The sequence below is a fragment of the Peromyscus eremicus genome, chromosome 20 (assembly GCF_949786415.1).
Source record: "Peromyscus eremicus chromosome 20, PerEre_H2_v1, whole genome shotgun sequence".
Lineage (NCBI taxonomy): Eukaryota > Metazoa > Chordata > Mammalia > Rodentia > Cricetidae > Peromyscus > Peromyscus eremicus.
Genome location: NC_081436.1, coordinates 30,437,281 through 30,452,563, shown reverse-complemented (window position 1 = coordinate 30,452,563; position 15,283 = coordinate 30,437,281). Strand labels below are relative to the sequence as shown.

At 44.1% G+C, this 15,283-nt stretch overlaps 1 protein-coding gene and 1 pseudogene across 3 annotated transcripts; both read right to left on the bottom strand.

The window, feature by feature from the left end:
* Positions 1 to 7,293: 7,293 nt before the first annotated feature.
* LOC131896392 (transcription initiation factor TFIID subunit 8-like) lies at positions 7,294 to 8,184 on the bottom strand (annotated as a pseudogene).
* A 1,872-nt stretch (positions 8,185 to 10,056) lies between these two features.
* On the bottom strand, positions 10,057 to 14,583 carry LOC131896919 (DDB1- and CUL4-associated factor 1-like). Of its 3 annotated transcripts, none has more exons than XM_059247752.1 (2): positions 13,472 to 14,583; positions 10,057 to 13,312 (listed from the first exon to the last, which is right to left on the bottom strand). In XM_059247752.1, exons 1-2 carry the CDS (start codon positions 14,581 to 14,583, stop codon positions 10,057 to 10,059), a joined length of 4,368 nt encoding a protein of 1,455 aa, XP_059103735.1. The 3 variants fall into 3 exon arrangements, with proteins under 3 accessions (XP_059103735.1, XP_059103734.1, XP_059103736.1); XM_059247753.1 differs by having other exon boundaries at positions 10,065 to 10,113; positions 10,385 to 14,583; XM_059247751.1 differs by having other exon boundaries at positions 10,057 to 14,583.
* Between the last annotated feature and the right edge of the window lie 700 nt (positions 14,584 to 15,283).

Genomic DNA, 15,283 nt, shown 5'->3' with positions numbered 1-15,283 from the left:
TGGAGATATATTTATGTATGTGTGTGGCTGTGTGTGTGTATGTGTGTGTGTGTGTGTGTGTGTGTGTACATGTATGTGACGTGTATTTAACTAATATGTGTAAGTTAGCTTTAATTGTATGTATGTGTGTGTAACTTGAATCCAATTGAGTGTATGTGTGCAAGTAATTATTGTTTAGAAAAACACACTTTAAACAGCAACTACGTGGCTTTCCTCCATCTTGGCTGGTAACCTCATGGGCAGACATCTCTTACTAAGGTTACAAAGATCCATTCAGGTTAACAAAAGCTAACTTAGTGATTTACACCTAAGTACTTATGACTTTATCAAGTGTACAACACCATGGTTTTACAGAATTTAAGTAGATGACATCATATGTCTAATAAATAAGGTATATGATTAATATTAAAGTAAAACATCAATACTTTTATACACAGGAATTTACTTTGTTCTTGAAGCTAAACTTTGTAATTTAAGATTTACCCATGTAAAATGAGAATGGTTTTAAAGACATGGAAGGATCCTAAGAAACAGCTGAGGTGTGTAATGTATGGCAGGGCTACAGTTCCAAAGAGTCCAGTTGCAATGGTGGACCTTAGCAGTTTTGGAAATGTCAGTGCCAGGTGATTATTGCCAGAAGCACCAGCCACAATGAAATGGAACAGGCTGGAATCTAGAAGACAGGCGATATATGCTGCTATGTGTAGGGTCAAATAAATGATCCAAGCTTGCAAGGAAAAGAAGGTAGTTTATTGTTGACATTGCGGAAGTCATTTGAGAACATTTTTTAAAATATTTAAGTTTATAAGGCTGTGGGACATTTTCAGTTTATAAAATGCTCCATATTGTTAGTATTTGGACTGAAAATAAAAGACTAAAAATTAGAGTCACAGCTATAAGCAACAAATACTAACCACAACCTGGGATGTTCATTTCTTGTGCTGCAACAAGACAATAACCTATGCAGTCTGGCAAAGGGCTTGAAACAGCTTCTGGCTCCATGAGTTTTGACCCTTTGGGAGTTGAAAAATCTTTTTACAGGGGTAGCCTACGACCACCAGTAAGTCAGATGTTTGCATAGAGATTCATAACAATGGCAAAACTGAAGTTATGAAATAACATTGAAAAAGGTGGGAGCCAGGGCCTTGGAGAATGTTTCTCCTTACCCAAGGTACATTCAGGCTTAAGAATGTTGTCTAGCCTCCTTGTATTTGCTAAGTTTGTTAAGCTCAACCTATTTGGATAAACTGATTCACATATGTGTTTTATACTGATATTTTGCTTTTGTAAGGCTACTTATTGTAGATTGTTAGAGAACAAAAGTAAATAGTCAGTCATAAATAATCAAGTTTTTCCATTGTAATCATGCTAAGTACTGATGTAATTGACTATAGGGATTACAGCTTTACTCAGTGCCTTGCATAAGTTTTCAGGTTTGAGCTTAAAACAAGTAGCTTGAAACAAAGTCTGTCTATTCAGACATACCTGGACAGCCCTCATACTCAAGAGATCTGCAGAATATGGCATGTAAACACTGATCAAAAAGTTTATTATATCAGACAGATTTCCAGATCCCAGTAGTGACCCAGGGTCTCCAAAGAAGTTTATGTAGGAGGCACCATAATGTCTCTGCCTGAATTAAGACAACACTGACCACAGGGAAAGATGTCCCAATGCAACTCCTACTGCCAGGACTCAGCCCTGACTGTGGACAAGAAGCAGGACACTGGAATTGATTGCACCACTTTGCCTGGACAAAGTAACAGTCTTCCATGTCCCTGTTCCACTGGAATAAAAACTCTGCCTTATATGTCTGATGGTGAAAGAAAATATATACTGTTCTGACTGGTACCTCCAATGCAATGGAGACCTAGAATGGACTTGTCTCTGTCATTTATAGGATTGGAAGCTGCTTGGTCTACACTCAGATATAATTTATCCTTCTCAGAACTCTGATAGCACTGATGGCTAGGCTAGCTATGACTTTGTCAGCTTGACAGCATCAGACAACCAGATTCTTCTACAAGACTATAGCCAATTTGTTAGCTCACTTTTCAGAAAATGTTCTGAGATATGAAAGTTTAAATAAGTCATAAAGGTTCAAATATAAATCTAAGAAAGGTCTGAGGATATGAAAGCTTCTAAGCTTTGAGGATCTCCAAAAAAATAATTTTAGAAAAAAAATAAGGTTCAGATTGTTCTCCTGTTGTAAGATACAACAGTTTAGAGCTTAACATTTACATTCAGTAGAGTTCTGATAAGCTGGTAGAGCAATGACTACTGACTGTTCAGCCACAAGCCCAATATTTTAGACTTATTTTAGATTTCATCTAAATATAAAGCTAAAAGTGCTTCTCATCAGGCCACTAATCTCTCCCCTGGTTCTCTGGACAGAAGGAAAATGTCCTTACATTAACCAAAATCTGTAGTTCTTGTTGGAGCTCAAATATATGAGTCCACTCCTACTGTTTTACAGATGCCCATTAGCTTCTTTGCCTATGTTATCGTTTTCAGGACAGATAGATAATACTAATGTATTTAAATTTTTATGTCATTTTGTAAAATATCTTGTGTAGGCCTCAGAGGATAAAAAGAGTCATAAAACTTGGATCCACTTCAGATAGGTCAGAAAGACCCCAGATAAGTACAGCTTATTCCTAAGGGTGATATTTTCTATCTCCTGGTCTTGGGACTCCTGTTCTTTCCAATTACTAAGGATATGGGCTTAAGTATTCCAAATAAGTTCCTAAATTTTAACTTCTCCTCCTAGTTTAAGTTTGTCTCAACAGATTTCTACTTGTCTGGTGGATGCCTCCAAGTTTCAATTGCTGACTCCACTGCTCCAGATGACTGTGAGCTCTGGACTTGCTGAAATCTGATGTAGATCAGCCCAGGCAACATGATTGTTCCCTGTCTCTACAGGGTCAGAGAGCCACATGCTTCTGACAAATGCCCAATTGCCCACCTTTGAACAGACTTTCATCTTTTTGGGACCCTGACAATGGCCGCCAATGCCAGCTTAAAGCAGTACCAGAAGAGAATACCTTGTCTCATGTTTCCTGTTCAGAAAAGGCTGAAATGCTGGGTAAAAAACAAAAACAAAAACAAAAAAAAACAACTCAATGACATAGAGACAAGATGGCCAACTATACTTGGCCATCGATAGAGATGGATACTTACTAGCTAACTGTCCACAACCCATGATTGGGTTCCATTAGTGACATGAGAAGGGTGACATGTGAGACCAAAGCTCCTCTATTTTGACAGGATAGCAAGTTAATCATGTGATGGTGACTGTGTGACCATGGAATGGCCCAATCCTGACCTCCATGGTGATGGTTTAACCATAGAATGTCCCCACTTGAGGGGAGCCAATGAGTAAAGGTGATGGAATCCAACTGTCTTTGAGCAGATTATACCACCATTTCTGGAAAGTCCCTAGAAAGGAGCCAATCAGGTATGTACATGTATAGAAATCCCCTGCTCTTTGAATCTTGTGGTTTTTGCTTTGAAAGCTGTGCACAATTCAGGCTGGTCACTTTCTCCAGCCTCCACTGCATTGGATGTGTTGAATGAAGTCCCTGCCTAGGCTTGTATTGCTCAAAAATATCCTGAATTAAAGCCTGGCTTTTGCATTCCAGTATGCTCGTCTTTGGAGGTCTCTCTGGGGGTCTCGATCTGGACACAACACTCAGCCTGATGGAATGATAGCCCAATCTATACCTAGTGTTTGCAATTCTCTTGTCTTTCCTCATCCATATTTGGCCTTGATCTCAATGCCTCCTCATAATGACTTATTGCTGTGAAACCAGGCAGGCTGAACCTGATGTGGTATGGTGGACTGTTGGGATGGAGCTTGTGTTGTATGTGCTAAGTTGCAAGCTGAAAGGTTTCTATACCCCGATATTAAGCTTTTTCACCTTTCCACTGGTACAATAATCCAAATCAAACCAAATTAAGAATGCTGGGTGGTGGTGGGGCACACCTTTAATCTCTGCACTTGGGAGGCAGAGCCAGGCAGATTTGTGAGTTAGAGGCCAACCAGGTCTATAGAATGAGTTCCAGGATAGGCTCCAAAGCTTACAGAAAGAAACTGTCTCAAAAACAAAACAAAAAAGAATTAAAAGTACAGGTTGTACTTTAAAAAAAAAAAAGTCTTGGATGATTTTTGGTCCTAAGGAGACTGAAAAAAAGAGTAAAAAGCTACATGGCCCATTATCCAAGGGGCAATTTAACCTGTAGGTGTGGTCTTGAACATCTCTGCAAGAGGTTTTCTGAGATGGGGCTGGGTTTGGAGACAGAGTGGAGTGGAGGGCTTAGGTGGAAATCCCACCTGAACAGAATCTAGTTGGCATTCTTCATATGAGCCTTCTCTAGGAGAGATTCTTCTTCTGGCCAGGCTTGGCAAAATCCAAATTGATCTATGAAAGCACCTCATCATAGAATCAGTAATGCTGAGATTGCCTGCACAGGGAACCTTCATGTGAGGCCCAAGGGTGTGGTCTACAATATATATACATATATATGTGTGTGTGTGTGTGTGTGTGTGTGTGTGTGTGTGTGTGTGTGTGTTGGTGCCTGTTTTACATGGGGGCTTGGGGAGGGAAGAGGCCTCTTTTTGAGAAATGGAAATCCTGAGAATGAGTTCCTGCTCACATAGGTCAATGTGTAACATGGACTAGTTAGTGTTTTTCAGATGTATCACATGAATAGCTTGTGACAGTTTCAGATGGCCTGTCCTGCTCTCTGCAGAAACAGCCCAGACTCCATCATTGAAGCACCTTGCCAAGGATGACTTTGGCTTCAGGATTTCAGTTCTGTTAACATACAGCTATAGTGTGTAAACACATCCTATACTGTGCAGATCTAGTGGCAACTGTTTAGAAGTGTGGGATGTGGGATCCAGGATCCCTTGGACATCTTCAAGGCAAGTTTCTTAACCATGTGAGAAACTTCTGAAATTCCCATCAGTCTAAATGAGAATGTATTAGTGAAGTATCTCTGCTAGTAGAGGTTAAATGAATCTGTCTTCAGTCTTCTTGCATGAGATGGGAACAGAACAGACTTGAGTGTAATCAGTACCTGGCATTAAAAGACTCTAGGAACTGCTTTAGGGAAGGCCAGTTAAATTGACATCCAGCATCCAATTGGCTCACTCTTCTCAGACTCTTCATTCTATGGAATTCTTCTGACATTGAAAAACTGAACAATGCATATACCCTCTGAGGATCAGTTCTTTTAGCCTTACAGATCTGACACAGCACCATGTCAAATTCTGTCCTTTCAGACCATGTGTCCTTTTGTACTTGGGGTGAGGGAAAAAGGGAGTAAAAATGTAAATTAGCAAGAAAGTACACTGTCTGTAACACGAATCTATTATTTCATAAATCACACTTTATTATTCCCTCTAAGAGGACTCTCCAAACTAATAAAAAATAGAAATATATAGATATACATTGAGAATTATATATGTCAACACAAGAAAATTCAGGTCACTGTCCCAGCATCTCTCTAAGAGAAATCACAGTGGTGCAGTTCCAAGGTCAGGGGCAGCAGCAGCATGCCTCTCCCACTCCCATCTCACACAACATGCTCAAGTGGTATGGGCTTCAGACCATGATAATGGTGAGGAGGACAGATGTGGTGACTAGAAGCATTCGGGACAGCAAGGTTGCTACCTCCTGTCTGACATGTGACTGGATTTCAATTGACTGGGTCATGAGTTGCCAAGTACATCAGAGATTCTCCAAATCCACACAGACATTCTTCCAATTCTGACCTGAAGTTCTGAGTCTCCATGAAATCACTCGTGTCTGGTCCAGAGCCAAGGAAGTTCACTTTCTCACAATTCCTAGTCCTTTCTTCAGCTCCAGACACAGAGCTGTTTTCCTCCAAGCAAGGGATGGAAGATTCCAGAGAGCAGCAAGGAAGGCAGAGCCTCCCTGCCTGATTACTGGAAGCCAGGCTTGATGTCTCACCCCTGTAATCATAGCACATGGCAAGAGAATCACTGAGCCTGGGATACACAGTGACTTCTGGGATAGCCTGGCCAACAGAGCAAGACCCTGTCTCCAAAACACACATGGGGGTGGGGTGAGAGAGTAAAATGAGGATGAGGAGAAGCCGCTGTCAAGGTGGAGTGTGGAGGGAAAAATTAAACACTGGCTCAGCATTCCAGTCTAAGGAAGGACTGATCATCCGGATGTCAGATTCCACCTGTCCTCCCAGTCTTCCTTGGGTTTGGTTTTTCAATCCCCTTTTCTTTTTTTTTTTTTTTTTTTTTGGTTTTTCAAGACAGGGTTTCTCTGTGTAGCTTTGCGCCTTTCCTGGAACTCGCTTTGGAGACCAGGCTGGCCTCGAACTCACAGAGATCCGCCTGCCTCTGCCTCCCGAGTGCTGGGATTAAAGGCGTGCGCCACCACCGCCCGGCTCAATCCCCTTTTCAAAACCAGCCACCTTGCCAGTATCTTCCTGGAGGCACGATTCACGATTACTTGGAAATGTGAGGGGTGGCATTTCTCTCCAGGGAGGTGGAGATGGGCAGATTCAGACTTCCTCCTTGAAAAACGCATGGATTCAGCAGGACCCTCTCAGCAGACTCCCTCCAGCGAATAGGAATGTGGCTTTCCACGACCAGTTATATTTCTCAGCCATGCCTAGCTCTCCAAACAAGTCCCACCCCCACCTACTGAGCCCTCTTCCTTGTGCTTATAATCTATGGCTCCTCTACCAAGTCCTGGGAGAACTAACTATATTCCAGGCTCTAGTCAGACCATCATTCCAAGAAGTTCCCAGAAGGGTGCTCCCACACAAAGGTTGCAAGGTGGATGACCCCCTCTGCTGTCAGCTCTAATCAAATGCTGGTCAGAGATTCAAGGCTGCTCTGATGGCTATTGTCGTCTTTATTAACACACCGACTCCTGGCTTCTGCCAGCCCCAGATCAAAGTTGCAGGGCATGCTTGTTTCTAACATGATGAGGGATACAAAGTCATCAGCTCAGCAGGGATCTTGAGGCCCAGGTGCAGAAAGAAGTGAGAATGAGGTTCTGGGCTGATAAATCAATGCCATGATTCTTGTGGTTGATCCAGTGGGATCCTGGTAGCCTGGAAGATATACTTGGCAGTAGTCTTTTCTTCCTGCCGCCTTCCATGACCCTTCAGGTTTCAAGGGAATCAAGTCCTGTGATTTAATCAAGGAAGTCACTAGTAGTTACCTGGCCTGTAGGCAAAGCAGGTTGTCTTCATAAAAGGCTGCTACTAAAATGATACAGTAAGGACAAGGCCAAAAGGACCTCACCGACTTCTCTGTGATCTCATGCCCCCAGGAAAGAAGTGTCTTCCCCCTTCCAGTGCAGTTTCCATCACAGCCCAGGAGAGGGACTTCCTGCAGATCTTGGGCTTCTTCACAGGCTGCAGATAGGGGTTATCCATGATGCTCCCCTTTCTGGTCCAGCTGCCAGACAAGGAGGAGTTCTCCTTCTCAGCTCCGGAATTCTTGGTGCTGATAGGAAGAGTGATGTTCTCTGTGTCTGACTCCTCCATCTGCTGGATCTCCAACTCGGGGAAGCAAGGCTGTGAGGCAGGGGATGGGGAAAGGTCTGGCAGCAATCAAGGGGAAAGTGCTGACATCATCCTTGAAAAGACTCTGGGTCTTGCCTGTCTTGGCCATGAAGCAGGTGAGTGCTCGCTCCACATCTCGCCTCTGAGATGCAGCATTCTCTCTCAGGACCTGGTAGTCAGACACTGGTTCAAAGTATGTGGGGGTTTTGATGTAGGTGTGGGGATCTGGAAACTCAGAAAATGACTGGGGATGTGTGGTGGGTGGGGTCTGTTCTGTCCTGCAGAGAGGGCCTTGGCTGTCACTGGCTGATTGGTCACCAGAGGTGCAGTGATGACCACCCTCTGAGACCATTTTGCATAAGCAGGACGAGTGTCCACTTTCGACCAGTGTGACCAGGACATCCGACAACGTGGGCTGGGTCCTGGCTGTGTGCTCACAGTAAGACTTGACACTTCTCTGACTTCTGAAATGTAGCTCTGTAGCATCTCTGTCAATGTTTCCACAGATGCTTTCTCAGTCCTCTCAAATCTTTCCTCGGTCAGCAAGGAACTCACAACCACTTGTAGAGTCCTCCTCCAGGCCAGATGGTAGTTATCAGCAGGCTTAGTGGACTGTTGGCTTTCTGATCTCATTCTGGAGCCTCTAGGCCCAACCACTTTGCTGGCCATCTTGCTCTTGCCTACTGCCCTGGAATAGGTATCTAAAAAGGACCAGGAGGTGGTGGTACACTCCTAAGAGAGTCAGGAGGATCTCTGTGAGTTTGAGGCCAGCCTGGGCTATAGAGTGAGTTCCAGAAAAGGCAACAAAGCTACACAGAGAAACCCTGTCTCAAAAACACAAATCAAACAAAAAATTAAAAATAAAAAAACTCGAAACCAGATATTTGGGTGAAGAACTGAGAGATCAGAGGAATAGGACAAGTCACAGCCAACCTTACTTCTACAACACCTGATTGAATCCTATTTACACAAATCTTCAGACAGTGAAAGATTCTGAATCCTGAACCAATGGATCTCAGCTGAACTGCCTCTAGTTCCTGGTCCTCATTCTTAGAACTCTCTGCTGCCTGAAGTCACTTCCTGGGTGTGTGTCTTCCCCAAGCAGGATATGTGATCTCAAGTGCTGGGATTAAAGGTGTGTGTCACCATGCCTGGCTGTTCCCTGTATGGCCTTGACCTCTGCCTCCAAAATGATAGGATTAAAGGCCTGTGTGCCACCATTTTGTAACCTCTGTCTAATTTAGTGCTGTTCTCTGACCCCCAGATAAGTTTTGGTAGGGTACACAATTGATTGGGGATGTGAAGGCAATACAGATCCCATCTTAGAGATTTGGAAAGGACTGTGTTGTGTTAGGGAAAACTTCTAGTTTCCAGAGGGACCCAAGTAATCCCCCAGCTCTCTGTTCCTTGAGTCTGCAGCAAGCTGTCACTTGTTTCCAGGGCTCAAACTCTGCTCAAGAGCTGACTAAACCCTTTTGCTTTGCAGGCTAACTCTCCAAGCAAAATGGCCTTCTGCCTCCATGGGGAATGAGGACTCAGAAGTCAGAACAGCTCTACAATTGCTTTGGACCATAATCTTCTGAACTGGAATATTTTTTTTTTTAACAAAGATAGACTTATCGTTTATTTTGTATTTATTTTAAATAAATACACTTTACATTAACAAAAAAGACCTTTGATTTATAATTTCCACATTGTGAAGAAAGGTAAGGAAATAAAGACTTTTGAAAAACTGAATCACAAAGAGGGAGTGACTTTATAGCCCTAAAGTTCTCGACTTCACAAAACCAAGGTCCACACAACTATTGCCTGGCCACCAAGGGAGAGACTTAGGCATCTTCCCAATAGCAGGCCATGCCTTCTATTCCTATTCTGGCCCAAAGGAAAACAGATTAACTTGAGTCAACCAAAGAGTTTAAAAAATCATATATTATATTTATAATAAAGTATTCTTAATTCTTATCAACTTAAGAAAGCACAATTTTCCTCTTTATTTAAATATGTTTGTGAAAATGCCACTATATTGTTCTTTAGTCATTTTCATCTACTGAAAATGAAGTGCAGGGATAGACTGGTAGAATGGAGTTCAGACTCTCAGTTACAAATGCTTGTTACTTTATTTTTTCTTTTGAAAATTTTATTTTAAAAATTTCTTTTTCTTCAAGGAAAGAACGTTATACAAAGAAAATACATTGTGAAATACCCAGAGACATGTATATTTGTTCCCTTGGGGAAAGCTGTGTCCATCCTAGGTGGAGGGGATGCAAACTAGGAAGTAGTCCCTGGAATCTTACTTAGTAATTTATTTATTTTGTGCTTGTTATTGCTTTCAGAAGGGCCCTCAGATTCCAGGAGACTCTAAATCATAGTCCTCAAATGCAGGGAATACAGTTCCTCAACATATATCCCAGGGGTCAGCAAAAGGCAGGTTTTCTGAATCCATTCACTCAGTTTCTCTCACCTACCAAGATTCTCTTCCAAGTGGGGACTGGCAAGTCACTCATTCAGAGATAAGATGATGTCATCTTCCAAATCAGAGTTGTCTGAGCTGTCCTCCACCAGGATCACTTCCAGTACCTCCTCTGCATCAAAGTCTTCATCTTCCCCCTCCTCTCGCTCCTCTAGGCTTGCTAGCTCCTCATCAGAGGGAGAGAAGTCATTGTCCTCATTCTGTCCTGAGTTCTCACTATTGACAGCCTCCTCCATTTCTGACTCCAGCCGCCTGTCAGTGTCAAGAACCTCTCCATCATCAGTGTCATCATCATCATCATCATCATCATCATCATCATATTCATCCTCATCCTCTTCCTCCAGGTCTTCCTCTTCAGAGTCCTCCTCTTCATCTTCTTCCTCTGCCAGACGCTGCCTGCCCACTTCATAAAGCCTGCATACTGTGTCCATGTCAGGGGCATCCATACTGCCTTGATTCTCAATGACAGCAAGATAGCAATCTCTGGTGTCTGCACACAGGTCAAAGATGTTCCGTTTCACATCAATCGTTGCTATGGGTTTGTAATCAGTTGCATTAAATGTTCGGAAGGATGACCCAAAGGGGCTCATCATCCTCTCTTCCAAAAAGTCATCTTCATCATCTGCCTGCAACCTTGCTCCATACATCACTGTCCCTGTGTGGTTAAACACCACATGACATTGATCCAGAGCAGGAACTGTGTGTAAAAGATGGAAAGTGCGAAGGTCCCAAATCTCTGTGTTGATGATGACCTCCAGCCCATTGGGATGGAAAACACCACTGAGATTCCTGTTGAACTTGTCAAACTTGTGGATGGCCTGTGCAGAGCGGACATCCCAGAGGACCCCATCATTTAAGACAAGATCATCTGTAGGATTAAAGGTGGCACAGTTCCTCATGTAGTTGTTGGCAAGATCTGGGTTAAACAGAGTCAACAGCTTGGTGCCAGTCTCAATGTCATAAATATGGGCAATGTCTCCTTTGGTGCCTATGACCTGATCCTCAGAGTACTTACTAAACTCAACATAATGATCTTCTGGGAAGGAATGCTTCCTATCAAACACTGACCTCATCCCCCAAAGTGCAGACAAAGGCTGGCTCCAAGTGGCAGATGTCAGAAGTAAGGTCCCATCCCTGGAAGGTTCAAGGTGTGTGATGGCTGAGTTGTGACAGTTATAGCTGGCCTCTTCCAGTCCACTAAATACATTGTAGAGCTTCAGCTGCCCTGTATAGGTACCGAGCATCAGGAACCTCTCCTGGGCAGAAAATGCACAACATGTAAAGCCACTCTCATATTCATGAGCTTCCCGGAATACTGAAATTGGACGAAATCTGCTGAAGATAAGGTGCCTATCAAAGCATCCTCCATCTACTCCTCCATATTTTGGAAACAATGCCCTGCAGTTTACCCTTGAGGTAAAGTTTCTTGGTGCTTGCCTCCTCTGTTTTGGCTCAGGACACTGGTGACGAGTAAAGAGAGAAAAAGGTGGACAGGTGGCAATGGGGTTCTTGCAGCGAGCATGTTGCTCCCTAAGATGCTCTGTGATGATACTGTCCAGTGTTGGTGGAGAAGGAAGTTGTCTATCCAATTGTGTGTTTACAGCAGGGCTCTGGCTGTTAGTGTCGTGGTCAGACTCCTGCTGCAACACTTGAACTTTCCTGCCATTGCACAGTGATGCTCTCTCTCTCATAAAACTGCTCCTGCCATTAAAAGTGGAGTTGCCTGCAGATGATGGGCCAGGCAAATCCAATGAATCCTGAACTGCGCATGACCGAGGATCAGCAGGATGAGCAGAAAGGGCAGAAGCACCCACAGCTGCATGGTTGGCCAGTCGACCAGCAATGCCATTGACAATCCGAGGAGTCTGGGGAAGAGAGGCAGTAGAAGCAGCAGCAGTCACTGGGGTGAAGGCAGAAGAATGTGAGGCTGCAGTCATGGGCAAGTCAGCCTCTCTGGTCAGCACAGTGGCTGTCTCTCCAAGCCCTTTAGAAATGAGATGGTTTCTTATCAACAGGAGCAGTTCTTTCTCAGGGAAGGAGATCCTTGACTGGGCAACAATACCTGCTTTCTGTAGTTGGGCCAGTGACACATCAGTGCCAACCAGAAGAGGCTTTCCTGATACTCTCTCAATGAGCTCAGCTGCATAGTTGCAGAACTTGACATGGTCGCTGTGCTTGTCCTGCAGCACTGGCTCCTTCATCAGCTGTTGAATGTGGCAGCTACTAAACAGGGGCAATTTGCTAATAATCTGTCCAACAGTGCTACTTCGAGACAAGCCGACTAGGGCCTTGCAGGCCAGGGCCCTGATCTGGTCTGCATCTGTGATGGGCATCTTGATGGACAAAAGGGACAGAAGCACCTTGATGCCATCATTGCACTGGACCACATTCCACATCTTGGCCAGGGTATGCTCAATGCTCGTGGGGGTCTGAAACAGCCTTCTCTGAGGAGTTCCAGAGGTAAATTTACCAATACTGGATATTCCGTTATCTGGGCCACATACACAATTGATGATTACTTGAAGGGCTGACTTCTGAATTTCACCATCATGGATAAAGTATTCACCTTCAGCCACTCCCAAAATAATGCTGATACCTACAGTGGATACAGTAGAGCCATGCTCATCCAAGACCTTCACCGACTCTGCCAATTGGAGCTGGATTTTTGGCACCACAGTGAGGATAGCCAGGACATCCAAAGCAAAGCGCACAGTGTCATTTCTTGCATAATAGGTCTTCCATTTGCAGGCAATGGAAATAAGCTGCAACAAGAGCTGCACACAGGAAAGCTTGAGGAAGACTTCAGCAGGTTCCCAATACAGCTGAGCTGGGCCATATTCTATCAAAATCTCCATCATTTCCACAATCTGCTCACGAGTGTATGAGCATGCCTTGGATGGAGGTTGAGGGTGCACAAGCATAGCACCCTCAGTCCTCTGAAGTGACTGCTTGACTTGTTGCAGTTTAATGGCCAAGTGAGCCTCAAAATACTTTCGCAGAGCCATGCAGGTATGTTTGCCTCTTTGGCAAGCAGCAAGGATTTTATCATCACTCACATGTGCACCCTGGTCTTCCATATTTAAAATCTCCAAAGTACTGATCAAGTTCACTAGGCGACGCAGACCATCATAACGATCAAAAAGCTCCAAGACAGCCCGGAATGTGAAGCAAACTGAGAAAAACATTGTAGCATGGCGGCATCCTGAAGCATGAGAACATTCCATTAACCATAGGGCATAGTTCACCACATCAGATAGAACACTGTAGGGATGCATGCAAACTCTTTCCATAGCATCCTGGTTGGAGGACAGGTAATACAAGCACTTAGATACACCAGTTGCAGCCATAGAAGGCCGAGGAATTTCCAGTAATTTCTGTACTCCGCCATGTGCAACAAAGTCGATGGCAAATTTGTTATGCATCAGGAGAGATGCTAGGTGCTTGAGTGCCTCAAAAGTAAGCAGGACATCATTAGTCTGTTTCAGATCAATATAAAACATCATCAATTCTCGGCATCCAAGTTGCATGAATGTGGGAAGTAACTCCTGATACTCTCCTACAGGGGTCAGGTACTGGAAAAGAAGCCTTTGTTCAGTAGTGGGAGTCAGTGGATAGAGGGTATAATTGGTGCCAATCACCCAGGGGGACATTTCTGACCAGCTGCTATTGGACAGCTCAGCAAACACACCACCTGCCTCAGAAGGTGAGAAACCCAACTTCTGCTGGGCCCTTCTCACATTCTCTCTGTCACCATGCTTTGCAGATCCCGAGGCTTCCTCAGGCTTAGTTGCTGCGTTTACTCTACAACTGGCCTTCTGACTTAATTCCAGAGGAAAGGAATTTTCCATATCTCTAGAAGTTTCTTGCTCTCTATTCACAACCTCTACTGCAGTGTCACCATAGTCCATATCCACAGCTTCCTCATCCAGAGGTAAAGGAGGCTCTGATGAAAGCTTCTGTGGACTAGGACACTCACCTTCCTGCCGCAAAGCCACTTCCTGAACTTGGAGCTCTCTCAGTCTGCGAAGCACTGTTGCCACCAGCTGTGAATTTTCATCTCTGTAGCTTGCAGCAATCTCTTCATTTTCCATAGCACCTCCCAACAGTGCTGTAGAATATGTCCTCAGTGGCTGATCAGCCTCTTGGGCCCAGCTGAAAAGGTTTTCAACAATCCCTTCCTCTTCTTGAAAGACAACTGCAGTTTCTAGACCTGGCATGATGTCCAGTAGCAGTCTGCAGGCTGCAGTATTTAAAGGGGCCTCTCTGCTTGTCATCACATACCCGTTCATCAGTGCATTCATGAAATCATCATTCTTGGAGAATACTCTCAGCAAGTGGCCCAGCATACATTCTGGATCAGCTCGACCAGGATGTTGATCATCAAATGGGTCTGGATCTCCTTTATGATATTCTTCAGTTTCTTTTTCAATTAATTCTGACATCCTTGTAAGGATAGGTACCATATCCTGCCCACTATCATGGTCCTCTTCCCACTGCTCCAGCAGGGCAATGAGCTCAGCTTTGGAGTCCACATGTACCATTACTGTAGTCATGGCTTGTCCTAGCTTAAGGCTCAAGAACCATTCACAATGGCAGGACTGGTCCACTTCTGATTTCAGCAAGTCCAGGGATCACGGTTGGTTGGAGCAGGTTGTAGTCAGCAGCAGATGCTTAGATGTGTCTTTTAGCCAGCCAACAGGAAGTCTACTAAGACAAACAGAGACGTTACAACTTGTATTTACATCTTAAATCATCCTCTGAGCCTACATGGCATTGGGGGCAGATTTACCAGGACAGCTGACAGGTCTAGTAGGTGAGAGGCTTTCCAGGAGGCCTCTCTACTTGCTTGCTACATTTCTAAGCTTAGAAGTTCTCTCTGATAGTCTGAGAACTAAAGACAGCCTCAGAGCCATGGAATGTCTCAAGGTACATGCCTCATGTAGGCCCTCATGGCAGGAGTTCCTGAGTGAAGTTCCAGCTTTAGAACTAGGGTGTGTGATCTGAATATTGCTGGGCTGTCCAGAAAATGTTAATCCCACCTATCAAGTATAACACCACTACCAAGTTTCAAGCTAGATCTGAAGCAAGTTTAATTAAATACCGGCCAGTTGGATGTCCTCTGATCAGGTCCACACCCAGGTTCCCAGGAAATGGCCTGGCACAGTTTCTTATCCCTTTATGTATGGGTGAACATGGCTGCACATTTGCCACCCTTTAACATTGACATTGATCCCAAATGTGTGTGTCAGCACA

Coding starts and splice junctions, on each gene's coding strand:
- LOC131896919 (XM_059247751.1), bottom strand. CDS start 14,583: ATGACTACAGTAATGGTACATGTGGACTCCAAAGCTGAGCTCATTGCC.